General features: G+C 44.6%; 2 protein-coding genes and 1 long non-coding RNA gene across 8 annotated transcripts in view; 1 reads left to right on the top strand and 2 right to left on the bottom strand.

Annotated features, from left to right (window-relative positions):
* The window catches only part of CYP20A1 (cytochrome P450 family 20 subfamily A member 1), a 40,616-nt gene extending 39,980 nt beyond the window's left edge, over window positions 1–636 (bottom strand). The window contains exon 1 of the mRNA XM_083711587.1: window positions 495–636. Within this exon, the coding sequence (XP_083567713.1) occupies window positions 495–566 (72 nt within the window). The 5' untranslated portion in view covers window positions 567–636. The remainder of the gene's footprint in view (window positions 1–494) is intronic.
* A 70-nt stretch (window positions 637–706) lies between these two features.
* Window positions 707–15,625, top strand: LOC310833546. Of its 2 annotated transcripts, none has more exons than XR_014558775.1 (4): window positions 707–969; window positions 3,184–3,243; window positions 6,428–6,492; window positions 13,834–15,620. It is a non-coding gene; the product is annotated as an uncharacterized lncRNA (long non-coding RNA). The 2 variants fall into 2 exon arrangements; XR_014558774.1 differs by having other exon boundaries at window positions 720–969; window positions 13,837–15,625.
* NBEAL1 (neurobeachin like 1) overlaps window positions 7,640–25,118 on the bottom strand; it is a gene marked incomplete at its 3' end in the record, with an annotated part of 139,512 nt that continues 122,033 nt past the window's right edge. For 2 of the 5 annotated variants that reach the window (XM_083702591.1, XM_083702592.1), the window contains 8 exons: window positions 24,103–24,212; window positions 22,974–23,146; window positions 21,467–21,561; window positions 19,388–19,504; window positions 16,773–16,934; window positions 15,034–15,182; window positions 14,014–14,149; window positions 7,640–11,981 (listed from right to left, as the gene is read on the bottom strand). In XM_083702591.1, coding sequence (XP_083558717.1) covers window positions 11,880–11,981; window positions 14,014–14,149; window positions 15,034–15,182; window positions 16,773–16,934; window positions 19,388–19,504; window positions 21,467–21,561; window positions 22,974–23,146; window positions 24,103–24,212 — 1,044 coding nt within the window. Of the gene's footprint in view, window positions 11,982–13,875; window positions 14,150–15,033; window positions 15,183–16,772; window positions 16,935–19,387; window positions 19,505–21,466; window positions 21,562–22,973; window positions 23,147–24,102; window positions 24,213–25,118 lie in introns of those variants that run through there. The other 3 variants (XM_083702589.1, XM_083702590.1, XR_014556167.1) reach the window with 2 other exon arrangements.

Genomic DNA, 25,118 nt, shown 5'->3' with positions numbered 1-25,118 from the left:
GGGAACCAGACAGAGGGCCTTCTCGGTAGTGGCACCCGCCCTATGGAACGCCCTCCCACCAGATGTCAAAGAGAAAAATATCAATGGGGTGACAGATGTCGCAGCCAGATCGCCCTCACATCCAAACTTTTAGAAGACATCTGACGGCAGCTCTGTTTAGGGAAGTTTTTAATATTTAATGCTGTACTGGTTTTAACACTTGATTGGGAGCCGCTCAGAGTGGCTGGGGAAACTCAGCCAGATGGGCGGGGCATAAATTATTATTATTAATAATAATAATAATAATGCTTTAAAAAACACACACCTTACTTCTGGTGCAGGCTCGCCCGGAACTAAGTGCCACTAACTAAACCCAAAGACGGGACTCCCTCCCCAGTAAAGCCATTAGCGCTGCGGGGGACGCGCCGCCCGCTTCCGCGCGGGCACTTTCTCCCGGCGCCCCAAGATTCTAGAACCCCTTTGATCTCCCGGCGCGCGCGCGGTGCAGCCTTTACCGGGTAGAGGTAAAGCACGGCCCCCACCAGGACCAGCAGGAAAGTGACGGCGAAGATAGCGAAGTCCAGCATGGCAGCAGCCCTTCCTCGCCCGACTTTGGGTGGCAGCAGGGCGGAGATCCGAGCAACGGGAGAGGCGAGAGCAATCGAGCTATCGGCTGTGCGAGGAAGGCGGGGAGGGGGGCGGGACTTTCCCTTGAAACGCGCGTGCACGCACCCACCCCCAACCCGGCTGATGGAGGTCCAGTCCCAGCTGCGCCCAAGGGTGCGTTTGCAGCGCCTCTCCGCGCGCAGCTGCTGGTCTGGTGTCCTTACGCCTTCCGGGAAGAAAAGCGGTGCATTTGCACTGTTTTGCACTGTTTGCACTTTTTTGCACTGTTGCTTTCCCCCCCTCCCTTAGGCTTTGGGTTACAAAGCATTCCTGAAGCCCTTGATCCCGTCGAAGCCGCATGGACAGCTGAAGCAAAATTCATTGGTAAATATTGGTCCATTGCCTCGCCGACGGTTTTTGTTTTTTTTCCTAGCAGGTTGCTCCGCTGCCCTCCGGTACAAAAAGTCTTGCAGCGGTTGCTTATGAACTAGAGCTTTGTGTAATATTTTTATTAAATTTTCTGTTTTACAGTTTCAGATAGACGTTTTGCATCCTTGAGATATCAGTGACTTCCCCTCTTCTCTTTCCATGGTTTGTTTTGCATATCTTGTATCCTTGCATTTTTACAAAAACTATACCAATCGGTTTTCCATTATTAAAGGTAAAGGGACCCCTGACCATTAGATCCAGGCGTGGCCAACTCTGAGGTTGCGGCGCTCATCTAACTTTATTGGCCGAGGGAGCCAGCGTACAGCTTCCGGGTCATGTGGCCGGCACGAATAAGCCGCTTCTGGCGAACCAGAGGAGCACACGGAAACGCTGTTTACCTTCCCACTGGATTATTACCTATTTGTCTACTTGCACTTCAACATGCTTTTGAACTGCTAGGTTGGCAGGAGCAGGGACCAAACAATGGGAGCTCACCCCGTCGCAGGGATTCGAACCACCAACCTTCTGATCGGCAAGCCCAAGAGGCTCAGTGGTTTAGATCACAGCGCCACCCGCTGACAGAAAACTGGAATAAATGTTTATCTCTAAACTATGGTTGCTTCTTACGTTTGGAAACTCAAACCCTCTTTGGGTTCTCGTCTGCAGCACCACAAACCAGAGTTTGGTATGTCCAAACAGAACAGGTATGAGGCTCTTCAGTGATAATATTAGTGAAATAAATAGCTTGCTTGATTTATGAACAGGATTGTCCACTTTTTAAAACGTGTTAATACCATCTGCCTGGGAACTGAGGTGCTCTAAAGAACAAGTTCAGCTCGCTGCTGTCAGGTAACAGAAATTCACACATTTTTAAACGGTTGTTGCATTTGAGCATAAATAGGTGTATGTTGTTTTTTTTATTAAAGATTTTCTTGTTTAACAGAAGTAAGTGTAATGCCTCGTATTTTTTCCATGTAACATTTTTACAAATCCGTTTCATTTGTTGAGACATTAGGGGGAGAAAAAAAAGGGGTGGAGGGAGGGAAGATGGGTGGGGGTGGGGTCGGGTGGCGATGTTTCTATTATGCTTAATGTATGTAGGTTTTGGTGTCAGCGTTGCTTGTGCTGTTCACTTGTGTTCCTTTGGTAGTGAGAGAGGTTGGGGTTGGCCTAGGGTGTGGTTGTTTGTTTGTGATTGGCTGTGGTGAACTTTGTTTTCGTGTGTGAGTGGGATGGGTGTTTTGGATCAGGTTAGCCATATTGATTTGTATACTGTTGGTGGATTATTGTCATTGTCTTGTTGGGCTGTGTATGTGATAAAGGGGAGCCATACTGGGGTAAAGGCGTCTTCTCCTGTTTGTCCCCATGTCAGTTTCAGTTTATTGGTTAATTTTTCTAGTAGGGCTGTTTCCCATACTATTTGGTACCATTGGTCCATGCTTTCTCCTGACAGGTCTCTCCAGTGTCTGGTTATGGTGTTTCTGGCTGCTGAAAGTAGGTGGGTTATGAGTTCTTTGTGGTGTAAATGGGCATTGTTATCTTGGAAGATGTTTAGTAGGGCCAATTCTGGGGTGATGTCTAATACTTGCTTAGTTATTTTACATATTTCTTGTATGGCTGTTGTCTAGAATAGTTGGATTTTGGGACACTCTCACCACATGTGAAGGTATGTGCCTGTTGAGGTGCACCCTCTCCAACATTTTGGTGAGGTTCCTGGGCGTATTCATGAGGAGTTCTGGGCTGAAAACCTGCTTATACCATGGCATTCAGCATTTGGGGGGATGCAGGTTCCTCCATTCAAAAAATGTTCCCAGTGTCCTGGCCAGGTCTGCATGTTTTGAGATGCTCAAATGCCTGCTGGGCCTCTGGAACGGCTTCTTGCCCCCCAAGCAATCTGTGACGGGCATAGTGAGTCTTGAATAGGCCAGCACAAACTTGCGGTAGTAGTGGTGATTCCCCCCCCCCCTTTGAGTCTCAGAGGTGCACAAAACTCAAAAAGCCTCATCTTGAGGAATATGAATAGATTGAATGTGTGGTGTTAATATGCCTTGAAAAATAAACAAATGTTTAATATTTGGAATATTTTGTTTGCCAGGTTCAAAAATACATTTGCAGTATAGTACAAAGTTCATAGTTGCTAGGTGATTCTTTTTTGTATCACTATTACAGGAAACTCAGGAGAAAAGGATCCCGCAGTACCACGGAGAACCCAACACACCTCCTGTTTTGGTGAGTAGAATGTTTTCAGTCCCATCACCTCCTGGCAAATAGAAGGGGGAGAAATGGAGAAATGGAGGCAGTGAGAGATTTTACTTTCTTGGGCTCCATGATCACTGCAGATGGTGACAGCAGCCATGAAATTAAAAGACGCCTGCTTCTTGGGAGAAAAGCAATGACAAACCTAGACAGCATCTTAAAAAGCAGAGACATCACCTTGCCAACAAAGATCCATATAGTTAAAGCTATGCTTTTCCCAGTAGTGATGTATGGAAGTGAGAGCTGGACCATAAAGAAGGATGATCGCCGAAGAATTGATGCTTTTGAATTATGGTGCTGGAGGAGACTCTTGAGAGTCCCATGGACTGCAAGAAGATCAAACCTCTCCATTCTGAAGGAAATCAGCCCTGGGTGCTCACTGGAAGGACAGATCCTGAAGCTGAGGCTCCAGTACTTTGGCCACCTCATGAGAAGAGAAGACTCCCTGGAAAAGACCCTGATGTTGGGAAAGATGGCGGGCACAAGGAGAAGGGGACGACAGAGGACGAGATGGTTGGATAGTGTTCTCGAAGCTACCAGCATAAGTTTGACCAAACTGCGGGAGGCAGTGGAAGACAGGAGGGCCTGGCATGCTCTGGTCCAGGGGTTCACGAAGAGTCGGATATGACTAAATGACTAAACAACAACATGTTTTCAGTCTGGAAGCTATTTCTCTGTCCAGTTGACTGTTCTTAATAGTTCCCTTAAAATGTACCACAAAGCATATAGATCAGGGGTAGGCAACCTAAGGCCTTCTAAATCCAGCCTGCATACGGTCCGGGAATCCGCGTGTTTTTACATGAGTAGAATGTTTGCTTTTATTTAAAATGCATCTCTGGGTTATTTGTGGGGCATGGGAATTCGTCATTTCCCCCCAAAAAAATATAGTCTGGCCCCCCACAAGGTCTGAGGGCAGTGGACAGGCCCCCCGCTGAAAAAGGTTGCTGACTCCTGATATAGATCATTTGAAATGCACATGCTGGCTATGCAATGTTTGTAATTGTGGTAAAATTGCCCTTTGTACCCATAGACAGAGGTGGAGAAAATATAAAATGTTGAATGAACAGGTGATAGCAGCCACCTGCTGAGCTCAGACCTGGGCGAGAGAAGCTGTCCTGTGCTTTGATGAACGGGGTGGGAGTGGAGAGTTAGTGTGTGTGGCACCCCTACTTTAACCATTCACTTCGTTCGTTGCCTCTAAAGGGTTTACGTGAAGGATCACTGCTGATTGTAGGAGGAGGCAAAAGTTACTTTGCGAGGGGAAGCTGGGTCTTGATTATTGGGGAGGCAAAAATCTCACCCTTTTCAAGCTCCATGAAAATGGTGTTTGTATTCTATGGCCAAATTCTTATATAGATCAGTTCCAGTTTTGTTTTTTTTTTAAAGGGAGCAGCTACCATATTGCAACCCTTCCTCCTTGTAGTCTGCCTTGGCGTCTTCTCAGACACGCCATGTTTGGACGATGCCATTGTGACTGCCCTGAGGGTCTAAGTTCCTGATCTCTCAGCGCAAACGTTTCTCAAACTTGCCTTTCCTTGCCCCCCATGCATCCAATAATTGGGGGGTGATGTTACCACCCATTCCGTGGTTGCATCTTAGATCTTAAAGCTGTTTTCTCCTCTGCTCTTACTGCCTTTGCATCCATAGAGGTGCGGTACTTAAGGAAGACTTAGTTGCCCTAATTGTGGGGAGGCAAGCACTTGCACCGTGAGATAATCTCACCAACGATCATTAACCCTGGGAATTTTTTAAATAAAAAGGATAGGACAAAAATCTCTACCTGGAGCACAATTCTCTTTTGTACAACACAGAAACACCGCTTACCTTCCTGCTGCAGTGGTACCTATTTATCTACTTGCGCTGGCATGCTTTCAAACTGCTAGGTTGGCAGGAGCTGGGACAGAGCAATGGGAGCTCACTCCGTCACGGGGATTCGAATGCATCATGTAAATCAGGGTTCGGCAACCTAAGGCCCATAGGCCAGAAGCATCCCATGGGGGTCGTTTAACCAGCCCATGGACCCCCACCGCCCGCTCGGTTGGCTCCCATGAGGTGCGCTAAACCAGCACAGAACAGAGCAGGGACCACTTTCGGTGACGCTGGCTAGCTTCCCATTGGCTGCAGGAAGCTCCTGCAGCCAATGGGAAGCTGCGCATGCCTCCTCTGCACAGGAAGGAGCGCCAGAAATAGCGTTTGAGCGTGCATGTGCGCACACTCCGGCGCACTGCACCATCTGCGGGACTGTGAACCGGCCCAAGCCACAAAAACTTTGCCGACCCCTGATGTACCGTATTTTACCCTCTATAAGATGCATCAGACCACAAGTCGCACCTAGTTTTTGGAGGAGGAAAACAAGAAAAAAATATTTCTGAATCTCAGAAGCCAGAACAGCAAGAGGGATCGCTGCACAGTGAAAGCAGCAATCCCTCTTGCTGTTCTGGCTTCTGGGATAGCTGCACAGCCTGCATTCACTCCATAAGACGCACACACATTTCCCCTTACTTTTTAGGAGGGAAAAAGTGAGTCTTTTAGAGCAAAAAAATACGGTAAATAAAAGCTTGCTGTTGGCATCTTTCATTGTATCATGAGACTTTGCATGATGGGCATAGCAGTCGTGGATATAAAGGTAAACGACCCCTGGACGGTAAAGTCCAGTCAAAGGCGACAATGGACTTTCAGGCCGAGGGAACCGGTGTATGTCCACAGACAGCTTTCTGGGTCATGTGGTGAAGCATGACTAAACCGCTTCAGGCGCAATGTCACACTGTGCCATTGCACACAAAAACGCTGTTTACCTTCCTGCCGCAGTGGTACCTATTTATCTACTTGCTCTGGTGTGCTTTCGAACTGCTAGGTTGGCAGGAGCAGGGACCGAGCAATGGGAGCTCACCCTGTCGCGGGGATTCAAACCGCCAACCTTCTGATCAGTTTAGACCTCAGCGCCACCTATATGACTACAGCTCACATTGGGTGTTGTGTGTTCTTTGGAGCCGAGCCTCAAACATTCTCCACCAGCATGTAACCAGCGAATTCACATTTGAGGGCTTAAAGCTAGAACTGGATAGAGAACCAGTAGTGTCCTCTAAGAAAAACGTTCAGTCTTCACAGTCATGTACATTAGTAACTTCAAGTTTGCCTTGTTCTTCCTTTGGTGCAGAGGGAACACCCCCAAGGACTATGACCCTGGAGCGGGCTTCAGTTTCCTGGTGACAGCGAGTCCAGGTAAGCTGTAACGTCAATTGACGAGAAGTCAACTTCCAAGCAGACTCTTGCTTAGCAGAAAAAGAATGGCCTTATCTGGGAAGGGGGGGGGGACCCAGAAGCCACTGGTGCATGCTGGCAAGTTAATGCTTCCCACAGTGCAACTCTATACTATCTTAGATAGTCTGGCTTCTTTAGCCTATACTATCCTCCACCTGGGCCGGGGCTTTTTCAGTGATGGCTCCGACCTGGTGGAATGCTCTGTCCCACAAGACTAGGGCCCTGCAGGACTTGATCTCCTTCCGCAGGGCCTGTAAGACAGAGCTATTCCGCCTGGCCTTCAATTTGAATTAGCCTGATCCTTTATTCCCTTCTCCTTTTCCTCTTCTATGACAAAACCCTTTCTGGGACGCCACATTTAAACTCTTCCCTGGTCTCCTTGCTGGCCCTAGTAGGACCAACTTGGCTAGTTAGCCCTGGTGATCATTTGATGTTTACTGACTAGGGTTCCCCCATGCCTATGACCCTTGAATTTTATTGAAATTGATGGTGCATTTATGTTGTATTTTATGCTGTTTTTAAGCCACATTTTAATCCATGTTTTATATTTGCTGTTAGCCGCCCGGTTTTTAAACCAGGAAGGGCGGGGTATAAATAAAATTTATTATTATTATTATTATTATTATTATTATTATTATTATTATTATTATTATTATTTTATTATTATTAAATATAGTTGCACATTCTTTCACAGCAACTCTCTGATTCTCACATGCTTCCCCCTCACCCACTAGCAGCTATTTTGGCTCGAGGAAATGTTCCCATAGCAGAAGTTATAGTTTCTGCGTAGGCTACAGCTCAGCCAGGGCCGAAAATCTTTTTTTTCCAGGCATGTATCGGAACACACAAGGGCTAAAAGTGTGGGAGTGTGCAAGCCACGCATAGATTCGTATCAGATGTGAAGGTATCCCTGGGGTTGGACAGGACACTTCCGGCTGTGTTTGCGAGTTGTCGTCTGCCATCCCTGCTGAACAACAGATTGGCTAAAGAAAATTGTTTGCACAGCCCCTGTTTGCATGTGGAGCAAACCTTGCAGTCCAGCCGAGGTGCCCATGCGGATGTTTGAATGCAGGCACAGTGCTTTGGGGCGACGAAAAAGGAGAGAGGCTAAACACACATCCAATTTTATTTAATTGGCTGCAGACCCATTATATACAAACCTAATTTGACAATCAATTTTATGTACAAGTTGAGCAAGCCTTTTAAAAAGGGTTAAATTACAAATCTGTAAATCTTACAAAGTGCAAATTTTAGAACATTTCCCACCATGCTGTACATCAGTTCCGTGTTAGCCAATATACATACATACAGACTTAAAATTATTAAACCTTACCGTCAAAAAAACAGTGTATTATTTAACCTTAGAAGCACCCCCCCAAAAAAAAGAGGAAAGGTATTGCACAAACAGAAATATTTGCTGTTGTTACACGAGGACTAGTTGAACCTAAATATATCAAAAACACGTCCACCCAAAATCTGAAGGCATTTTTTGGCATTAAAAACCCATTTGTAATCACAATTGCACTATCAGAATAATCAGTATGTGATTATCATTTGCCTGTATATATACATAAGGCTTAGTGTCCTGTTTCTATTTTAATTGTGGTGTTTTAAGCAAATGCAGAGGCACGTGGTAAATGAATTTTTGTTTTCTGTTTAGAAAAATCGGTTTTAATTTTAAATAGCAGCACAATTTCCAGGGCAGGTTGCTAATTAACAAAGCTGGGATATTCAAAACGGCCGTTGAGCAGTACAAGAACATCCTCCGTGTTCTTTTTCCTTGTAGCATCGCGGTGGGGAAGAACATGCATGTCTGTAGCCAAGCAAGAGGGGATTGGGGAAAGCCAACAACAAAATGGCCCTGCCCCTCTCGTGTCAACAATGACCATTACTTTCCCTACATGCTCTTGCACGGTGCTGCCAGATTTCGGGGAAATGCCATTTTTGCTGCTTTCAAAGCTCCGTTTGGTGTTCTCAAAGTGAAGACTTTTCGTTAACATGCTACGAAGTGGCATGAGGAACCTGAATGCTTCTGTACAGGAGTTTACAGAGAGGCCAGCAAAGCATTTGGTTTCCTGCTATGACCCATGCCACTGGGGTAGCACATGGCACAGACCTGGCAGTTACAGCGCAGGTGGGGAACCTGAAATCGCACACCCGTCATGTAACCCTAAGCCAAACCACGACTGCAAGAGAAAATGTTGAAATGGCAGTATTCTCCATAAGAGCAGCTGCTTCTTCTCCTAAGGGTAGTACTGCCCTACCTTTAAGCTAAGCCAGACATACACAAACTCGGCCCTCCAGATATTTTGGGATTACAAATCCCATCATCCCTGACCACTGGTCCTGTTAGTTAGGGATCATGGGAGTTGTAGTCCCAAAACATCTAGAGGGCCAATTCTGCCTATGCCTGAGCTAAGCCATGGTTTGGCTTAGCATTACTTCTGAAACCAGGCTTCCATTCTCCGTCAAAGGGCTATGGAGGGAAGTTCTACACAGATCGAAGACGGATAAATTTCCATGTGCCCAATATTTCCATTGACCCACAGCCAACCTGATACCTTCAAGGCGTTGTCGGACTGCAACTCCCATCATTCCCCAACCACTGGCAACAGTGACCTAGTCTGATGTCAATGCATCCAACGACATTGTGAGGCCCCCATGTTGGCTTTCCTTGAATATTTTCTTCAAAAGTCAGAAGACTCATAAGTTACTCAGAGTTTTGCTGGGAGGGCTTCCAAATATCGCTGGAGAAAGAATAAGCATGCGAACAGTTCCCACAATTTCTCTAGTTTGCTCCCCTGAATTAGTCTTTGTTTACCAGCCGGACATTACTTTACAGTTTTTTTTTAAAAAAATCCAAAATAACCATCAACATAATGCCCCCAAGCAATACACTGTAGAAACCCACCCGTAACCGCATAATTACATCACCTAGTTTTTTGAATTAAAAAAAGAAAAGGTGACTCATTCCAGAATATTCATCAATACTCCTTCACTTTTAAATCTTAATGAACCAGTTTCACATTCATAAATGTTTCAACACTTCCAGATTATCTTTGGTATTGCTACAATAACGACTGCTTTCATTTTAACTTGCTCCCACATTGTATAAGCACATTCTCAATTTCAGCCGTGTGTGAAAATTGCTTTAATCCCTGAAATCCCAGTTGATCCCCATAATAAGCAGCAAAGTTATTTCCAATCAGAATTTCTACACACCCGAGCCAGATTTATTAAAACAAACCCACTAAATACTTTTTTTAAAACAACCTTTGTTAAAGAGCACAAAACAAGAGCATTGATCCTTTAAATAAATAAATCAGAAAACATGGGAAACCTGTGGCCTGCAGAGATGTTGCTGGACTAAAAACTCCTATCATCCTGGATCTTTGGCCGTGCTGACTGGGGTTGGGAGTTGAACAAAATCTGGCAGGCCAAAGGCTCTTCATCCCGGAAATAAATTACCCAATTTCCAAAGACATCTGCACAAAAGTCAAGGAATAAACTGAAAATTGCTTGTATTTCTCATGTAGTTCAACATCTTTCCAGCTTGGAAAGAAATTTGAGCAAAGTGATCCACTCACTTCAACCAGTTTTGCACAAAGTCCATTAGAGCGTGATAATAAAATAATAACTTATTGACCGGTTCCATAAAAGACCGTGTTTCAAACGATACTCTTCCAACAAGCAAGTGAGCAAAGCCCTACAACATCATCATCACCATCAACAACAACGTAAGACTTTGCCCTGGAGGTCAAAATTTCCCCATGCAAATTCAGGTCGAAAACCAAGGCCTCTGGCTTTAACCATCAAAGGACGCTCTGGAATCCCAAGCAAACAGATCCTTCAGCTCTCACCCAAAACTATGGCGCTCCATGCGTAGGAAACCGTGGCTCCCACGTGGTCCAAAGAAACGCAGGTAGCGCTTAGATTCTCCCATTTACTTCTGCTGTATCTGAAATGTCCTTCGAAAAAGACACAGCCCTGTGCACAACCATCTCTTCCCCATTACCAAAGGATCGGCAACAATAGCACATCACTGATCACTTTTTGGAGTGTGCAGGTGGGTTTCAGCCATGCACAACTCCCTGCTGCTGGAGACAGCATCTCTGAACACCACACTAAGCACTGTTTGCATGCGCTGGACCTGGAACCGCCATCCCTTTGTGTAAAAATCTGCTATTGTGCAAAAAGGATTGGAATTGCTGGATCAGGCGCCTAGATATCACACGTTTTCTTTTCAGAATGACCCTACCTCTCAATTTTAATTTCCAGCAGCATGTAATGGTTCAGAGTAGCAGGCCTGCTCCCCGCATCTCCCAGGTCCACATTCGTTTTTAACGTACTGACAATCCAACGCATGACATCAAAACTGGACGACGGAAGCATGGCCAGAAGAACAGTTCCCAGCTTCTCAATACAATTCTGACATCAATTGCAGAATTCAACTGAAGGGCGCAAGGAAAACTCTCCCCACCCCACAAGCTGAGTCTGAATAATTTTCATTTTTAGATTTCTGGAACTATGGAACCTTTGGAGGGGAAAGAAGGAAGTGTGTTTGTCTAAAACGGACAGGAAATTTAGAGGCATTGGTTAAGATCCAAAAGACTGCCCATGTCCTGCTCAGGTGCTCAGGTATTAAATTGGATCTTCTGTTTCTTTCTTGGGCAACACTCCTTGCTCTCCCAAGGCCAATTTTTAAACAAAAAGCTAGTTCACAGAATGGGGCAGCAGCAAACTAGCTATGCACATACCCATTTGCTTGTGCACGAGTAAATGAATTTACTGGATCACAACCTATATAAATATATATTATGTTACAGTCAATGTCAACAGTTTGGTGGTGTCGACAATCACATAACCCGGACAAATTTGGCAAGTGTTCAGAAGCTTTTATACCAGTGAATGCTGACCTCAGAATATTTGTCAGCATTCACCGGCATGTATGCAAAAGGCTTATAGAAATCAATTTTTCAGATATTCAGCCAACTTACCCATGATTGCCATCATTAACATGCGAATGTCAGTTAAGTGTCAAACACACACACATATGTACAAACAAACATGTTACACACAAATATACACATATAAACATATGAATGCATACATATCTCTCACAAAGAATTGATTTGCTTAAATAATATCGAATCAGCTTATTTCACCCAATTCTAACATAATAACACAATTACAAAAATGACAGGTGCTATGGGCTTATTCCCCATATCTGCTGTGGAAACTGTGCTGTTGCTTCAAACGTAACTGAGCAAGTTGAAAGATACGATTGGAAAATAATCAGAAGATTAAATAAATGTGTAGAATTCCCCAAGAGGAGGCAGGAGCAGAAATCACATGGAATCTTGCGTGTTATATTCAGTCTCTCCTGATGAAATCTGGCTGATGCGTTTGCTTGAACCCCACAACTTTCGAGACAGCTGTCCCACACGCATCTGTTTCGGGTAATTGAGGGAAACAAAAAGAAGGGGAGGGAGCGGATAAGGGGAATAAATTAAATAAAAACTTCAGGAGATTCTGGAAAAGCACAGAAAGCACAAGATATAGCTCACGCGAACACACACACACACAGACACACACAAAACAAAACATAATGGGCAATTTATTCCTAAAATAATTCAGCGCTTGGACAATTTTAGGGCACACAAATAAGCAAAGCAACATGGATGTCTGTCTTGTGCTTTCTGATTGTTATGGGGCCTTAATGTCAAGTGGTTTTATAAGAACTCTGGCCTTCCTTTAAAATGAGAGAAAAAATGGAATTTAGATCTCTGGCTTTGTGGTGTTGGTTGTTGGTTTGGTGTTTTAATAAACACAGTTTTTAAAAGTCCAGTGTAAGAGAAGAAAATCAGTTTTAAGTTTTTGCTAGGGAATAAGTCTCATGGAACACAATGGGGCTCACTTTCATTCCAAACAAGCAGAGGACAGAAATGCAGCTAGCAAAATGCTACGCTTTAGCAGGAAAATTGCTTGACAATGAATCAGAAGGAAGACAATTCTGCACAGCAGCAGCAAAAATAAGATCATTCATTGCACCAAATCTGTACACATTTAAATTGCTCAGGTGAAATAATTAGTGCAAGAATCACTATTAAAAAACATGTAAGGTATATTGACATAAATACATAAAATTTAAAGCCTATGCTGACATATGTATGGCCCAATCATGCTGGTGAGGTTAAAGGCAGATCAATATCTGTGGTCTCAACAGCACACACTAGACTGGAATCAGATATGCCCTTCTGCAAACAGATTTATCCCTTCAACGTTTGCAGAACAGGCTAAGACCCTGCAGAGATTTCCAGTCATGGAAGCAACTTTTGCTAATCCCTCCAAGCCCCCTCCAGTGGTCTGCCTTCCAGAGCAGCTCTTCGTGGGGCCCAGCGATTACCTAATCAATACAATATAACATAAGGAATACTTCTAGTGCAATGTTTGGTTGCCTTTGACTTCAGCAAACCAATGGCTCAGGCACAAATTTAAGTGTAGACCAGAGGCAAGCGGTGCAAAACATTTCAGAAATCTGTGGAGTGCTCAAACCGTGTGACGCTTGAGATAGGGGAAAAAACTGCAGAACTTTTTTCACATGATCTTCAGGAATCAATCGGAGATAGTTATCAGTTACTTCCTAGCATCTTCTGGAGATGTTAGTCCAGAGGTTTGCTTGACTTAGGAATGCCCTATTAGGCATCACTGTGAAATGAGAAGGAATTCTCTCAAACTCGATGCAATGTGGCATTTTCCACTGGTCCACAAAGCTTATGTCAGGATCTTTCCTCAATGGCACCGAAATACTTTGGTGCAGTTGTGTTTTTTTTTTAAAAAAAAGTTTGGTAAGAGCCTGTTTTTGTGCAGGAACGCTATACAAGTGATACTTGCATACAGCAGCTTAAGAACCATCACAGAACAAAACAGCAGCATTTGCCCTTTTCTTAACTCTAACGGGCAAGGATAAGGTGGTGCTTATAACTATAGCTTTCAAGGTCAAACCCAAAGGCAGTAAAGCAAAAACAAAGAAAAATCCGCAGGAGTTCATCCTTGTCTGTTCAGCGTTCTTCCGAAATCAAATTCCGTAACTTGCAAACAGGAGTGGTGCATTAGTGTTTAGAATGAAATGTCATACGGCAGGCAGCAATGTGCAAGTTCAGTTCAGATTGTTTCCCGATCTAACAAGCAGCAGAAAGTTGTAATCTCAGCTATGATAAAACCTCTATATTAGTCCAGATACACGCCTGATTCTGCCCCAGCTCCCCAATGTGTTGTTCCCTTCTATGCTCTCGTTTCCAGTAGAAGACCTTTTGGAAAGAAACGGCAAGAACATCTCGAAAACTATTTCTTCCCCACGGAAAGCTCAAGCTTGCTCGGACGTTTGCCCTGCCAGAGAGGCGATCGCTTGCCCAGCTGGAAAGCAGAAATAAGCGAGCTGCCCACCGTTCGGTAGATAAAGTTCCTGAGGGTAGGTTTTACCTCTGCCGGTTTCCCGACGCCGATGATGATCAACTTGCCATCCTCGAGGCCCACCAGAATATGGCTGGACTCTTTGGTCACAGAGACACAGCGTATCGGCAGCCGCATGGCCAACGGGGAGGTGCTGGGGCTGAGGCTGAAATAAATGGAAACAGAACAGCCTGGTTAGCAACCCCTAGAAATGCGCCAAAGGTTTATTTTAGACGAGGATTTCTGGATACAGGGAGAATATTGACCTTGACTGGTAAGGCCTTATGGTTGTGGGAGGTCCAACATCAGAAAGGACGAAGATGGTTTCAAAGCGGGGGGGGGGGGGGACCTTTCGACATATATTTGCATATCTGTCACATATTTGAATATGTGACAACAGCAACTGAAACGGAAAGAAGAGAAGCTTTCCTTTTGGGAATTATAGGGATAAAGGTAAAGGGACCCCTGACCATTAGGTCCAGTCGTGACTGACTCTTGGGTTGCGGCGCTCATCTTGCTTTATTGGCCGAGGGAGCCGGTGTACAGCTTCCAGGTCATGTGGCCAGCATGACTAAGCCGCTTCTGGCGAACCAAAGCAGCGCACGGAAATGCTGTTTACCTTCCCGCCAGCAAATAGTAAGAAAACCCTTAATTTATTTTGGCGGCCCCGAGGGCTGGGGTTGTGGCTAAGCAAATGTCAACAGTTGGTTCACGTTTAAACTTTTAAGTCGAGAACCAAGGGCAGTTGGCAGCCCCAGCCATGGAAGCAGCTTCAGTTGAAGTACCGTATTTTTCGCTCTATAAGACGCACCAGACCACAAGACGCACCTAGTTTTTGGAGGAGGAAAACAAGAAAAAAATAATTCTGAATCTCAGAAGCCAGAACAGCGAAAGCAGCAATCCCTCTTGCTGTTCTGGCTTCTAGGATAGCTGTGCAGCCTGCATTCGCTCCATAAGACGCACACACATTTTCCCATCCTTTTTAGGGGGGGTGAGTCTTATAGAGCAAAAAATACGGTACTTCCTGCCCCTCCCAACCGTTCTCGTTACCTGTGGAGATCTCGTATGGATAGAAATCCCTGTAGGCTCCCCATGACAATATATTCCCCAGCCAGGCACAGATCCGACACGTCCTCTTTCAGGCTCTCGGAGCCCAAATACCTTCCATTCACAGAATAGAGATGTAGTGCATTTTTATCCTGAGAAAAACAAAGCAGAACTGATTGCAGGAGACTGCATAATGAAGGCATTTCTTCAGAACAGAGGCAGATAAATACTGTGAGAAAGAAAGAGGCAGAGAGACAGAGAGAAAAGCGAACCTTTTGCTCACACCAGCCTGCGGCAATTTTAAATTGTGCTTCTTTTTAAAAAACATAATTTTGATTCATTTTGTGTTTTACAATTTCGGATAACCGTTTTGCATCCTTAAGGTATCAATGACTTCCCTTCTTCTCTTTCCATGGTTCATTCTGCATATCTTGTATCCCTGCATATTTTACAACAACTGTACCAATCGGTTTTCCTTTATTCCATCCATCAAACGTTATTTACACCGGTGAATTTATCTTAATGCTGCCGGTGTTTTCAGCTGTACACAATTATTTTCCATATATTCATTAAACATTTCCCCATCTTCTTTAAACGTATGTTCTTCTTGTTTTCTTATTCTATATGTTAAGTCTGCAACTTGTGCATATTCTGTCAACTTAAGTTGCCAATCTTTCTGGGTTGGGACTTCACTCATTTTCTATTTGGGGGCTAACAAAACACGGGCCGCAGTTGTTGCATACATAAATCACCTTTTCTGACACCTGAGAATTTCAGTCTGAGTTATCCCCAACAAAAAGAACCCTGTTTTTTGGGAAAGTAATTTGAAACATTTTTTCCAATTCATTATAAATCATTTGCCAATACACTTTTAACTTTTTACATGTCCACCACATATGAAAGAGTGATGTGGTGGTTTTAAAGGTTATGTTCTTACATAAATAAATAAACTTCAATTCGTGCTAGGTGTACTACACTGTTGGGAGAACCTGAGCCCATCAGCTTAAGAAAGAAGGATATTATTATTATTATCATCATCATCACCATCATCATCACCATCATTATTATTACAGTCGTACCTTGGAAGTCAAACGGAATCTGTTCTGGAAGTCCGTTCTTCCAAAACGTTTGGAAACCAAATCACAGGTTCTGATTGGCTGCAGGAAGCTCCAGAAGCCGTGGAAGCCCCGTCAGACATTCGGGTTCCAAAAGAATGTTCGCAAACCGGAACAATCACTTCCGGCTTTGCGGCGTTCGGGAGCCAAAACGTCCGAATTCCAGGGCATTTGACAACCAAGGTATGACTGTATTATTTAATCCAAAGGTATCAGGATGGTTCACAATACAGTCATACCTTGGGTTGTAGTAGCTTCGGGATCAATATTTTCAGGTGGCGCTCCGCGGCGGCCCGGAAGTAACGGGGCGCATGTGCGTGACATCATTTTGAGCGCATGCGCGGAAGCAGCGAAACGCGCTTGCACAGACACGCAATCGTGTGTTACGTTTACTTCGGGATGTGAACAGGGGTCTGGAACAGATCCCGTTCGTATCCAGAGGTATCACTGTATAAAAATAGGTTAGGAGGGGACAAGCAGGGGGGGGGGAGGTAAGAATTGGCCTAAGAGTGCCCAGTTGACTTAAGAAGTACCACTGATTCCCTCTCCAAACCCCACCCTAGCCTGGAAGCAAAATAAAACAAGACACATGCTTCTAGGCCTTTGTGAGTCTGGCTGCCCCCATACCTTCAGAGTTGTCTTTCCTTCTACACTGGTGTGGACGACTATATGTCCTTCCCAGGAGACAGCAAGATTTGGGACAGTGAGCGAGAGAGCTCTCTCACAGGGTGGCCGCAGAGTCTTCACATACTGACCTTTCCGAATCGTATGCATAATCACAGTGCCGTCCTGTTCAGAAGGGAGAAAGAAAAAGCCACGCATTCAAAAAGTGTTCTAAGACGTCAACAACAACAATTTATTTATACCCCGCCCATCCGGCTGGGTTTCCTCAAGCACTCTGGGCGGCTCCCAACAGAATATTAAAAGCACAGAAAAATGTCAAACATTAAAAACTTCCCTAAATAGGACTGCCTTCAGATGTCTTTTAAAAGTCAGATAGTTGTTTATTTCATTAACATCAGGGCGTTCCACAGGGCGGGCGCCACTACCGAGAAGGCCCTCTGCCTGGTTCCCTGTAACCTCACTTCTCGCAGGGAGGGAATTGCCAGAAGGCCCTAGCTGGACCTCAGCGTCTGGGCTGAACGATTGGGGTGGAGACGCTCCTTCAAGTTTCAACGTATTTTTTTTAGCATATGTGGAACCATGTGAAGCATTCTGCATGACAGCAGTACAGGCAGGGGTGTTTTAAAACTGAGTTTAAAACAGGCGTGTTTTGAACTGAGAATCCCAGTGATGAGAAACAGAGCGACACACACAAAAAAGACACACAGGGGAGGCAGTGTAGGATGGTCCAATAATGGGGTACAGCGCCACCATCCTTACCATTCCCCTGCCCATGTACCTGCCTGCCCTCCTGCCTGCCTTATAACCGGTCCAGGGGGCGGCATCCTTTCTCAGCAGTTTCAGCCCTTGTAGAACACATCAGGGTGGGAGATGGGGACAAAATCAGCATCAGTTGCCTTTGCCCAACTTCTGCTCTGGCTCTGCCTGTACAGTATCAATTACCGTATTTTTCGCTCTATAACACGCACCTGACCATAACACGCACATCGTTTTTAGAGGAGGAAAACAAGGGAAAAAAACATTCTGAATGAAACAGTGGATGTATCATTTTTGTGCTTCATGCTGTGGACACAGATATGTGATCTGATGGTGAATTTGGGGTGACCCAATGCAAAAATCCTGAGAATTCCTGTGGATCCATGCTTTGTAACCACGTTTTTGCACCATTGCAGCCCCAGGCAACAGTGGGTGCGTGATTTTTTTGGTACAGGCTGTAGCCATGGACATGCTATGTGATCTGATGGTGAATTTGGGGTTGCCCAGTGCAAAGATCCTGAGGATCCATGTGGATCTATGCTTTGTAACCACATTTTAAGTGGGGAGCGAAGGAAAAACAAAGAAGGGACATGAGAGGGGTGTGCAGAGAAGCAGCTGGCTAAGAATGCAGGAGAGGGATTTAACGGGAGGGAGGAAAGAAAGGCAAAAGTTTCCCCCCACCCAAGCCAGCCAGCCATCTCTCTCTCTCTCTCTCTCTCTCTCTCTCTCTCTCTCTCTTTCCCTCTCTCTCCCTCCCCCCCTCTCTCTCCTCCCCCCCCTCCCTCTCCCCCAGCAGCACCGGAGCACAGAGACCACACGCTGCTTTCCCCTCTGCTTGCCTGGAGGGGAGGGGCTTTCCCTGCTCTTTGTTCCGTTCCGTTTCAGCAAACATAGCAACGAAACAGAGGGTGGGCAGTAAGACTCTGAGGCAGAATGCAGGAAAGCAGCCGCTTCCTCTTTTCAGGTTTCCGTTCTCCGTGAAACGCGATTTGATTTTTGCCTGATTTTTCGGCTCCAGGGACCACACATTCGCTCTATAACACGCACAGACATTTCCCCTTCCTTTTTAGGAGAAAAAATCTGCGTGTTATAGACGGAAAAATACGGTAATTGCTTGGCTTATCATTTGACAGGTTTGGGGCCGTTTTGGGTTTTCCCTGATCTGCAATCTGTGTGCATGTTTTAATTCTATATTTTTATTTTGTCAGATATACTGGGTTTCCTTCTCCACCCTTCACTTTAAAAGAAAAGAGGAGGAGAAGGAACGATTTTGGAAATAAATATGAAAGTAAAAGCAAAAAACAAAATCCTAAGACCCAATGCCAAGGACGTCACATACATATAAATATAAATAATTTAAAAATTCATTTAATCAACTTTAAAATTTCAATGATTTCCCTTCTTCTCTTTCCATGGTTCATTTCGCATAACATAAATCCCTGCATATTTTATATAAACTAAACCATTCAGCATTCCATTATTACATCCAACAAAACTTATTTACACTGTTTGAATTTATCTTAATGCTGCCAACGTTTCCAAACGTACACCATTTCCCCCCATATACTCAATAAATATTTCCCAATCTTCGTTAAACGTCCCTTCCCTTTAAAGAAGGACGTCACATTTTGAACATGCAACGGTACAATCCTGTACATATGTAGAGTTAAGTCTGTGTTCATTGGTACTTATTCCCAGATTAAGTCTGCCTAGCAGCAGTGCGGCCTAAAAACACAACTCGCGAGCGTAAATGCAAGGGCTAACTACGAAGCACATGAACGAGGTCGCCAAAGCCTTGAGAATTAAATCACGGGACGGTTATTTGCTTTCAGTGTAGTTGGGCAAATAGCAAGCAAACTCACCCTGCCCCCTGACACAGCCATGTCCAGTTCTGTACTGATGCCAACACAAGAAACTTCATTGGTGTGTCCATACAGAATCTGCAACGGTTTAGATGCCAGGCCTACAGGCACGCCTCCCTGGTGTAAATAACAATAATATATATTTTAACCATACAGAAGGCCCTTTCAAACCATCAATGCACTTAGATGCAACTATTAGTCAAACAGTCATTTCTAAATCAGTGGTTCCTTTTGCTTTACTCGTGGCATAACGAAGCAATTTCTCACAAAATCAATGTACAGAAAATGATTGCAACATATAATCCTGGTAAGAGTCGTGTTTTGAATCAGACTACTGCTGGTATATACAGTGGAACCTCTATTTGCGACCATAATCCGTTCCAGAGGTCCGTCCGGAAGTCGAAACAGGTCGCTGGGAGAGGCGCCGTTGTGCGCATGTGGGAACGGCGGCCACCGCTCCTGCGCATGCGCGAACGGCAGCCCACCCACAGGTTACTTCCAGGTTTGCCGTGGTCGCGACTTGGAACAACAATAAGAAGAGGCGATGGTAAATAGAGGTTCAATTGTATTCACAAAATGCAAGTCCAGGCAGATTTGAATACACAGCCACAGACCCGTGTAATACCATACACACCAAAATGCCTTGGAAAGTGTTTTATCCAATGCTGATAATAATAATAATAATAATAATAATAATAATAATAATAATAATAATAATTTATTTATATCCCGCCCTTCCACAGCCAAAGCGGCTAACAACAATAAAATAATACAACATTCTAAAATCATTTCATTATAAAATTAATTCAAATCAAATTAATGGCAACCATTGGGCTAGAGTTCTGTGAGGATTGCCAGAGGAGGGGGTCAAAGGCCTGGTGGAACATCTCTGTCTTGCAGGCCCTGCGAAAAGATTTCAAGTCCCACAGGGCCCTAGTCTCTTGTGACAGAGCTTTCCACTAGATCAGGGCCACAGCCGAAAAAGCCCTGGCTCTGGTTGAGGCCAGCCTAACCTCCCTGTGGCCCAGGACCTCCAAGATGTTTTTGTTTGAAGACCGTAAGGTCCTCTGTGGGGCATACCGGGAGAGGCGGTCCCGTAGGTACGAGGGTCCTAGGCCGTACAGGGCTTTAAAGGTTAAAACCAGCACCTTAAATCTGATCCTGTACTCCACTGGGAGCCAGTGCAGCTGGTATAGCTCCGGGTGAATGTGATCTCGCAGCGAGGACCCCGTAAGGAGTCTTGCTGCGGCATTCTGCACCCACTGGAGTTTCTGAGTCAGTCTCAAGGGCAGCCCCACGTAGAGTGAGTTACAATAAAAACAGTGTGGTTTTGCCCTTAGGCCCGGGGGAATCACTCATTTCTCTGTGAAAAGGTGATTTAAAATAAAATAAAATAGATCATCATTTTAAAAAATCAACACAGCCTTGTGAATCAGCTACCACACTCCTAAAAAAGCTGGAGTACTCAGAACGGGGTAAATTATTTTAAAGTGGGGTTTTACTGATATTAGTAAATATCAGTAAAACTACAACTCTGTGGTATAAACGATGTGTTGTTTTCTGTGATGGTTTCTCTATCGACTTCCATGAGGCTGGAGGAAGAAGGGAATATCGGAATCTTGAATAAAAATAAACGAAGGAACTGTGATTCATGCTCTTTAAGGGATCCTTCAGACCCAATTCGAAATATAGGACAGCAGGCAACATTTTGTCACATTTAAAACTGCTTGTTCCTTGTAGGAAGCATCGAAAGTGTGAACAAGAGATTTGCACCTTCAATGTGCAGCAGACCGCTCTGAGGAGTTAACAGCCAATCTTAAGAAAGAGGTTTTTTGGCACCTTAACATGAGCTTTCAAGCACCAGAGCCTACTTTGTCAGCCGTTATCCCAATGGCTTTCTGGCACACGTCCATCGCAGATCCCCAAGTTGCTCCTATACATTTCACACATTTTTCCATAATTCAGCAACCACAGAAAACATGAGTTGGCTCTTAAGACGATTACACCTCAAGGTCGCAACACTTCTCCACCCCCCCTTGCTGCTTCCCAACCCATTGCTGGTTGCCGAAGCTAACTTACCTGCTGAACAACTTGCCATATCATACAAGTGGTGTCCCTTGAGCCCGAAATTAAATGGATTCCGCAGAAATCCATAGCCAGGCATGTCACTATATCTGAACAGAGAAGGACAGCGATTAGCTGAGGACAGCAAGATACGTTCCCAATTTTCAAAATGCAATTTAAAAGGGACTGCGGCGTGCCAGCTTCTACAAAAACAGGTGTGCGATTCTATGCTGCAAAGCAGCCAGCTGGAAGAATGGTTTAGCGGCAAGTGAAGGGTGTCAGCCAGACTCTAAATAAGAATGGATGTGCCTATCCGAGAAAATGAGGATAATCAGGAATGGAAATGATGATGGAACAGGAGTGGGAAACCTGATTGTATTAATATCATTGTATTGTATTAAATCGTATTACTGTATTTTTCGCTCTATAAGACGCACCAGACCACAAGACACACCTAGTTTTTGGAGGAGGAAAACAAGAGAAAAAATATTCTGAATCTCAGAAGCTGGAAAAGCAAGAGGGATCGCTGTACAATGAAAGCAGCAATCCCTCTTGCTGTTCTGGCTTCTGTGATAGCTGCGCAGCCTGCATTCGCTCCATAAGACGCACACACATTTCCCCTTACTTTTTAGGAGGGAAAAAGTGAGTCTTATAGAGCAAATAATACGGTTATTTAATTTGGTTTGAGTTGATTTGTAATAATTTGGAAAATCAATAAAAATAAATTAGGCAGGGGGGAGAGAAGACAGGGAGACCAATGCCTTGGTGGGTTACCTGGGCTCCGAATCATCCAATGAGATTAGCAGGATCACTTTGGGAAGCAGAACTACTATTGCACCGAAGCAGCAGAGATAGCTCTAATTCTCTGCGCCGGGGGGAGGGGGGAATCCATTCCATAAGGGGCTTCCTTTTGCATTTCTAGTTTGTGCACGACTCTTGCTAATTGATCAAAGCAACATACTGAAGTACCCATCTCTCCCTCTCATAGCTGTCAACCGTCCCTTATTTGGCGGGAAACTCCCTTATCCCAGCGCCGTGTCCCGCTGCTGTCCCTTAAATTTCCCGGGTTTCAAAGGAAGCAGCTCCTCTCCCTCCCTCCCTGCTGACCAGGGAGGAGGGAGGCTCCAACTGTGTTGCTTGGCTGCGTTGCTCACCCAATAAGGAATCTAAGAACGACTATGGAGTGGAGCTTGCATGCCTTGTGCCAATCAAATCGGCCGCGTTGCCTGGGGACTTGCCTTTGCTCAGCGCTTCCCAGTGGAGAGGTGACGGTGGTTTTCCTTGCTGCATCCCCTTTGCCGGGTTGCTGCGCTGTGGGAACCACTGCTTGAGGCTTCGTTTGGCTGCTGGCTGGGCTTTCTGCCTTTGGCTCAGAGGGGCTCAGAACTTGAACATACCTGTGCTCTGAAAATCCCTTATTTTGGCTGCTGATCCCTTATTTCCGAGGCTGCTGGCCCCTTATTTTCAAATCTGTCGACAGCTATGCTCCCTCTCCCATTCCCCGTTATCAGAAATGACTTACCCATGTGCCTAATATGCTGTGCCATCAATTTCCCCTTCGTGAGTGACGTCACTCTGATGCTGTTGTCCCAATGGCCTCCACTAAATAGCAGCTTTGCATCGTGAGATGCTACAAACAACTTGGGTGTAATCTCCAGTCCTGGCGCAAAAGGACCACTCACGCTTCGTTGTGTTCTGCAAACAATTGGTTACGTTAAGGTCTGCGTTGCCTCCTCAAAGGCATTAATTTCCGCTACCTACAATGCTCAGCTCAAATAACATAATTTCAAGATAAATATGAGTTCATTAAACTCACCCGCACAAATACAGAAAACGAAATAAAGCTATTCAAAAGACAGGGAAGCAATTCGTAATTTATCGAAATTCCCAAAGCTCATTGCCTATATTTAATCTCAGCAATGAGCATTATTATTCTCATACTAGCTAAAGGCCTTTTACTATGGCAGGTCGCAAGGTGTGACTCTCTTATCAAAGTGACTAAGATAAAGGTGACCATGAAGAGCTGGCCATAGTTTGCTGGCTCAGACAAAATGGAAACTGTGGTTTGCCTCAAACCATGACTGGGAGTGGGAAGAATAACAGAAGGTGTGGTCCCAAGGCTTCTTGTTGCTTATCCACATGGCTTGGCAATATGTCTGAACCACTCAAATACATTCAAAGCTGGCGAGTTTCACAGCTGAGCATAGATCTGAGTAGAGGCTCTGAGACATTATGGTCCATGTTCTAACTACTGCATGACACCAGCTTTTAATACACATTTTTTCCCTCTATGCAGTGGTACCTCGGGTTACATACGCTTCAGGTTACATGCGCTTCAGGTTACAGACTCTGCTAACCCAGAAATAGTTCTTCAGGTTAAGAACTTTGCTTCAGGATGAGATCAGAAATCGAGCGGTGGTGGCACAGCGGTGGCAGGAGGCCCCATTAACTAAATTGGTGCTTCAGGTTAAGAACAGTTTCAGATTAAGTATGGACCTCCGGAACAAATTAAGTACTTAACCCAAGGTACCACTGTACCTACATCTGTGTTGTTTACAACCAAGGATAACACTTCAGACGTCTGACGAAAGTCCTCCTGAATCATGGCACGATAAAGACCAGAAAATGATCTTTATTCTGATTTTACTCACTTGGGATTTGTCACAGTTTGATCTCTCAGAAAAGTGAAATAGTTGGAGATATTTCTGTCGTAAGGCAGCCACCCATGAGTTCCAATGACGCAGTTCTGACTCACTGTTACCTTCAGAAGAACGTGCATTGGGAGAAAGCAGAGAAACGATCAACGATTAAAGCAGTGCGTCTAACTAGCTACATTTATACAACGATCAATATCAAGGAGGAGAACAGCTGATTTTCCTTCTCTTCTCCCCCCCCCCACTTCCCCCTTTGTTTAGATTGTAGTAGTGGTAGCAGTAATAATAATGATGATGATAATAATAATAATGATAATAATAATGATGATGATGATAATTAATAATGATAATAATAGGGTAGAGATGCATCTTTACTGCCATTTACTAGGCACTGTAATAATAATCTCATCTACGTGAAGAGAGTGAAAGTGCTTCAGACCAGGACAAAATGAGCTCAGTTGAAAGAACACTCCATGTTTGTGGTTTTTCACAGTTATATAGGGCAACAGCATCAATATTATTATTATTATTATTATTATTATTATTATTATTATTATTATTATTAATTATATACCGCCCTATACCTGGGGGGTCTCAGGGCAGTTCACAAAATAAAATCAAGATATAAAACCACAAAATACATAATAAAAATAAAACAACAACCCAACAGCCCCCCCCCATAAAAAAACACACTCTAAAAGGGCATAGGATGTCAATCAGATCAAGCAAAGGCCTGGTTAAAAAGAAACGTTTTTGCCTGGCACCTAAAAGTATATAATGAAGGCGCCAGGCAAACATCCCTGGGGAGAGCATTCCACAGATGAGGAGCCACTGCAGAGAAGGCCCTGTTCTCATGTTGCCACCCTCCGCACTTCACGTGGAGGAGGTACACGAAGGAGGGCCTCAGAAGATGATCTCAGGGTCCGGGTAGGTTCGTATGGGAAGAGGATGTTCTTGAGGTATTGCGGTCCTGAGCCGTTTAAGGCTTAACATCATACAAATCACTATCAAAC

The sequence above is a fragment of the Podarcis gaigeae genome, assembly GCF_964106915.1.
Source record: "Podarcis gaigeae genome assembly, chromosome: 1".
NCBI lineage: Eukaryota > Metazoa > Chordata > Lepidosauria > Squamata > Lacertidae > Podarcis > Podarcis gaigeae.
Note: the sequence above shows the minus strand (reverse complement) of the source record. Positions and strands in the feature narration are given on the sequence as shown.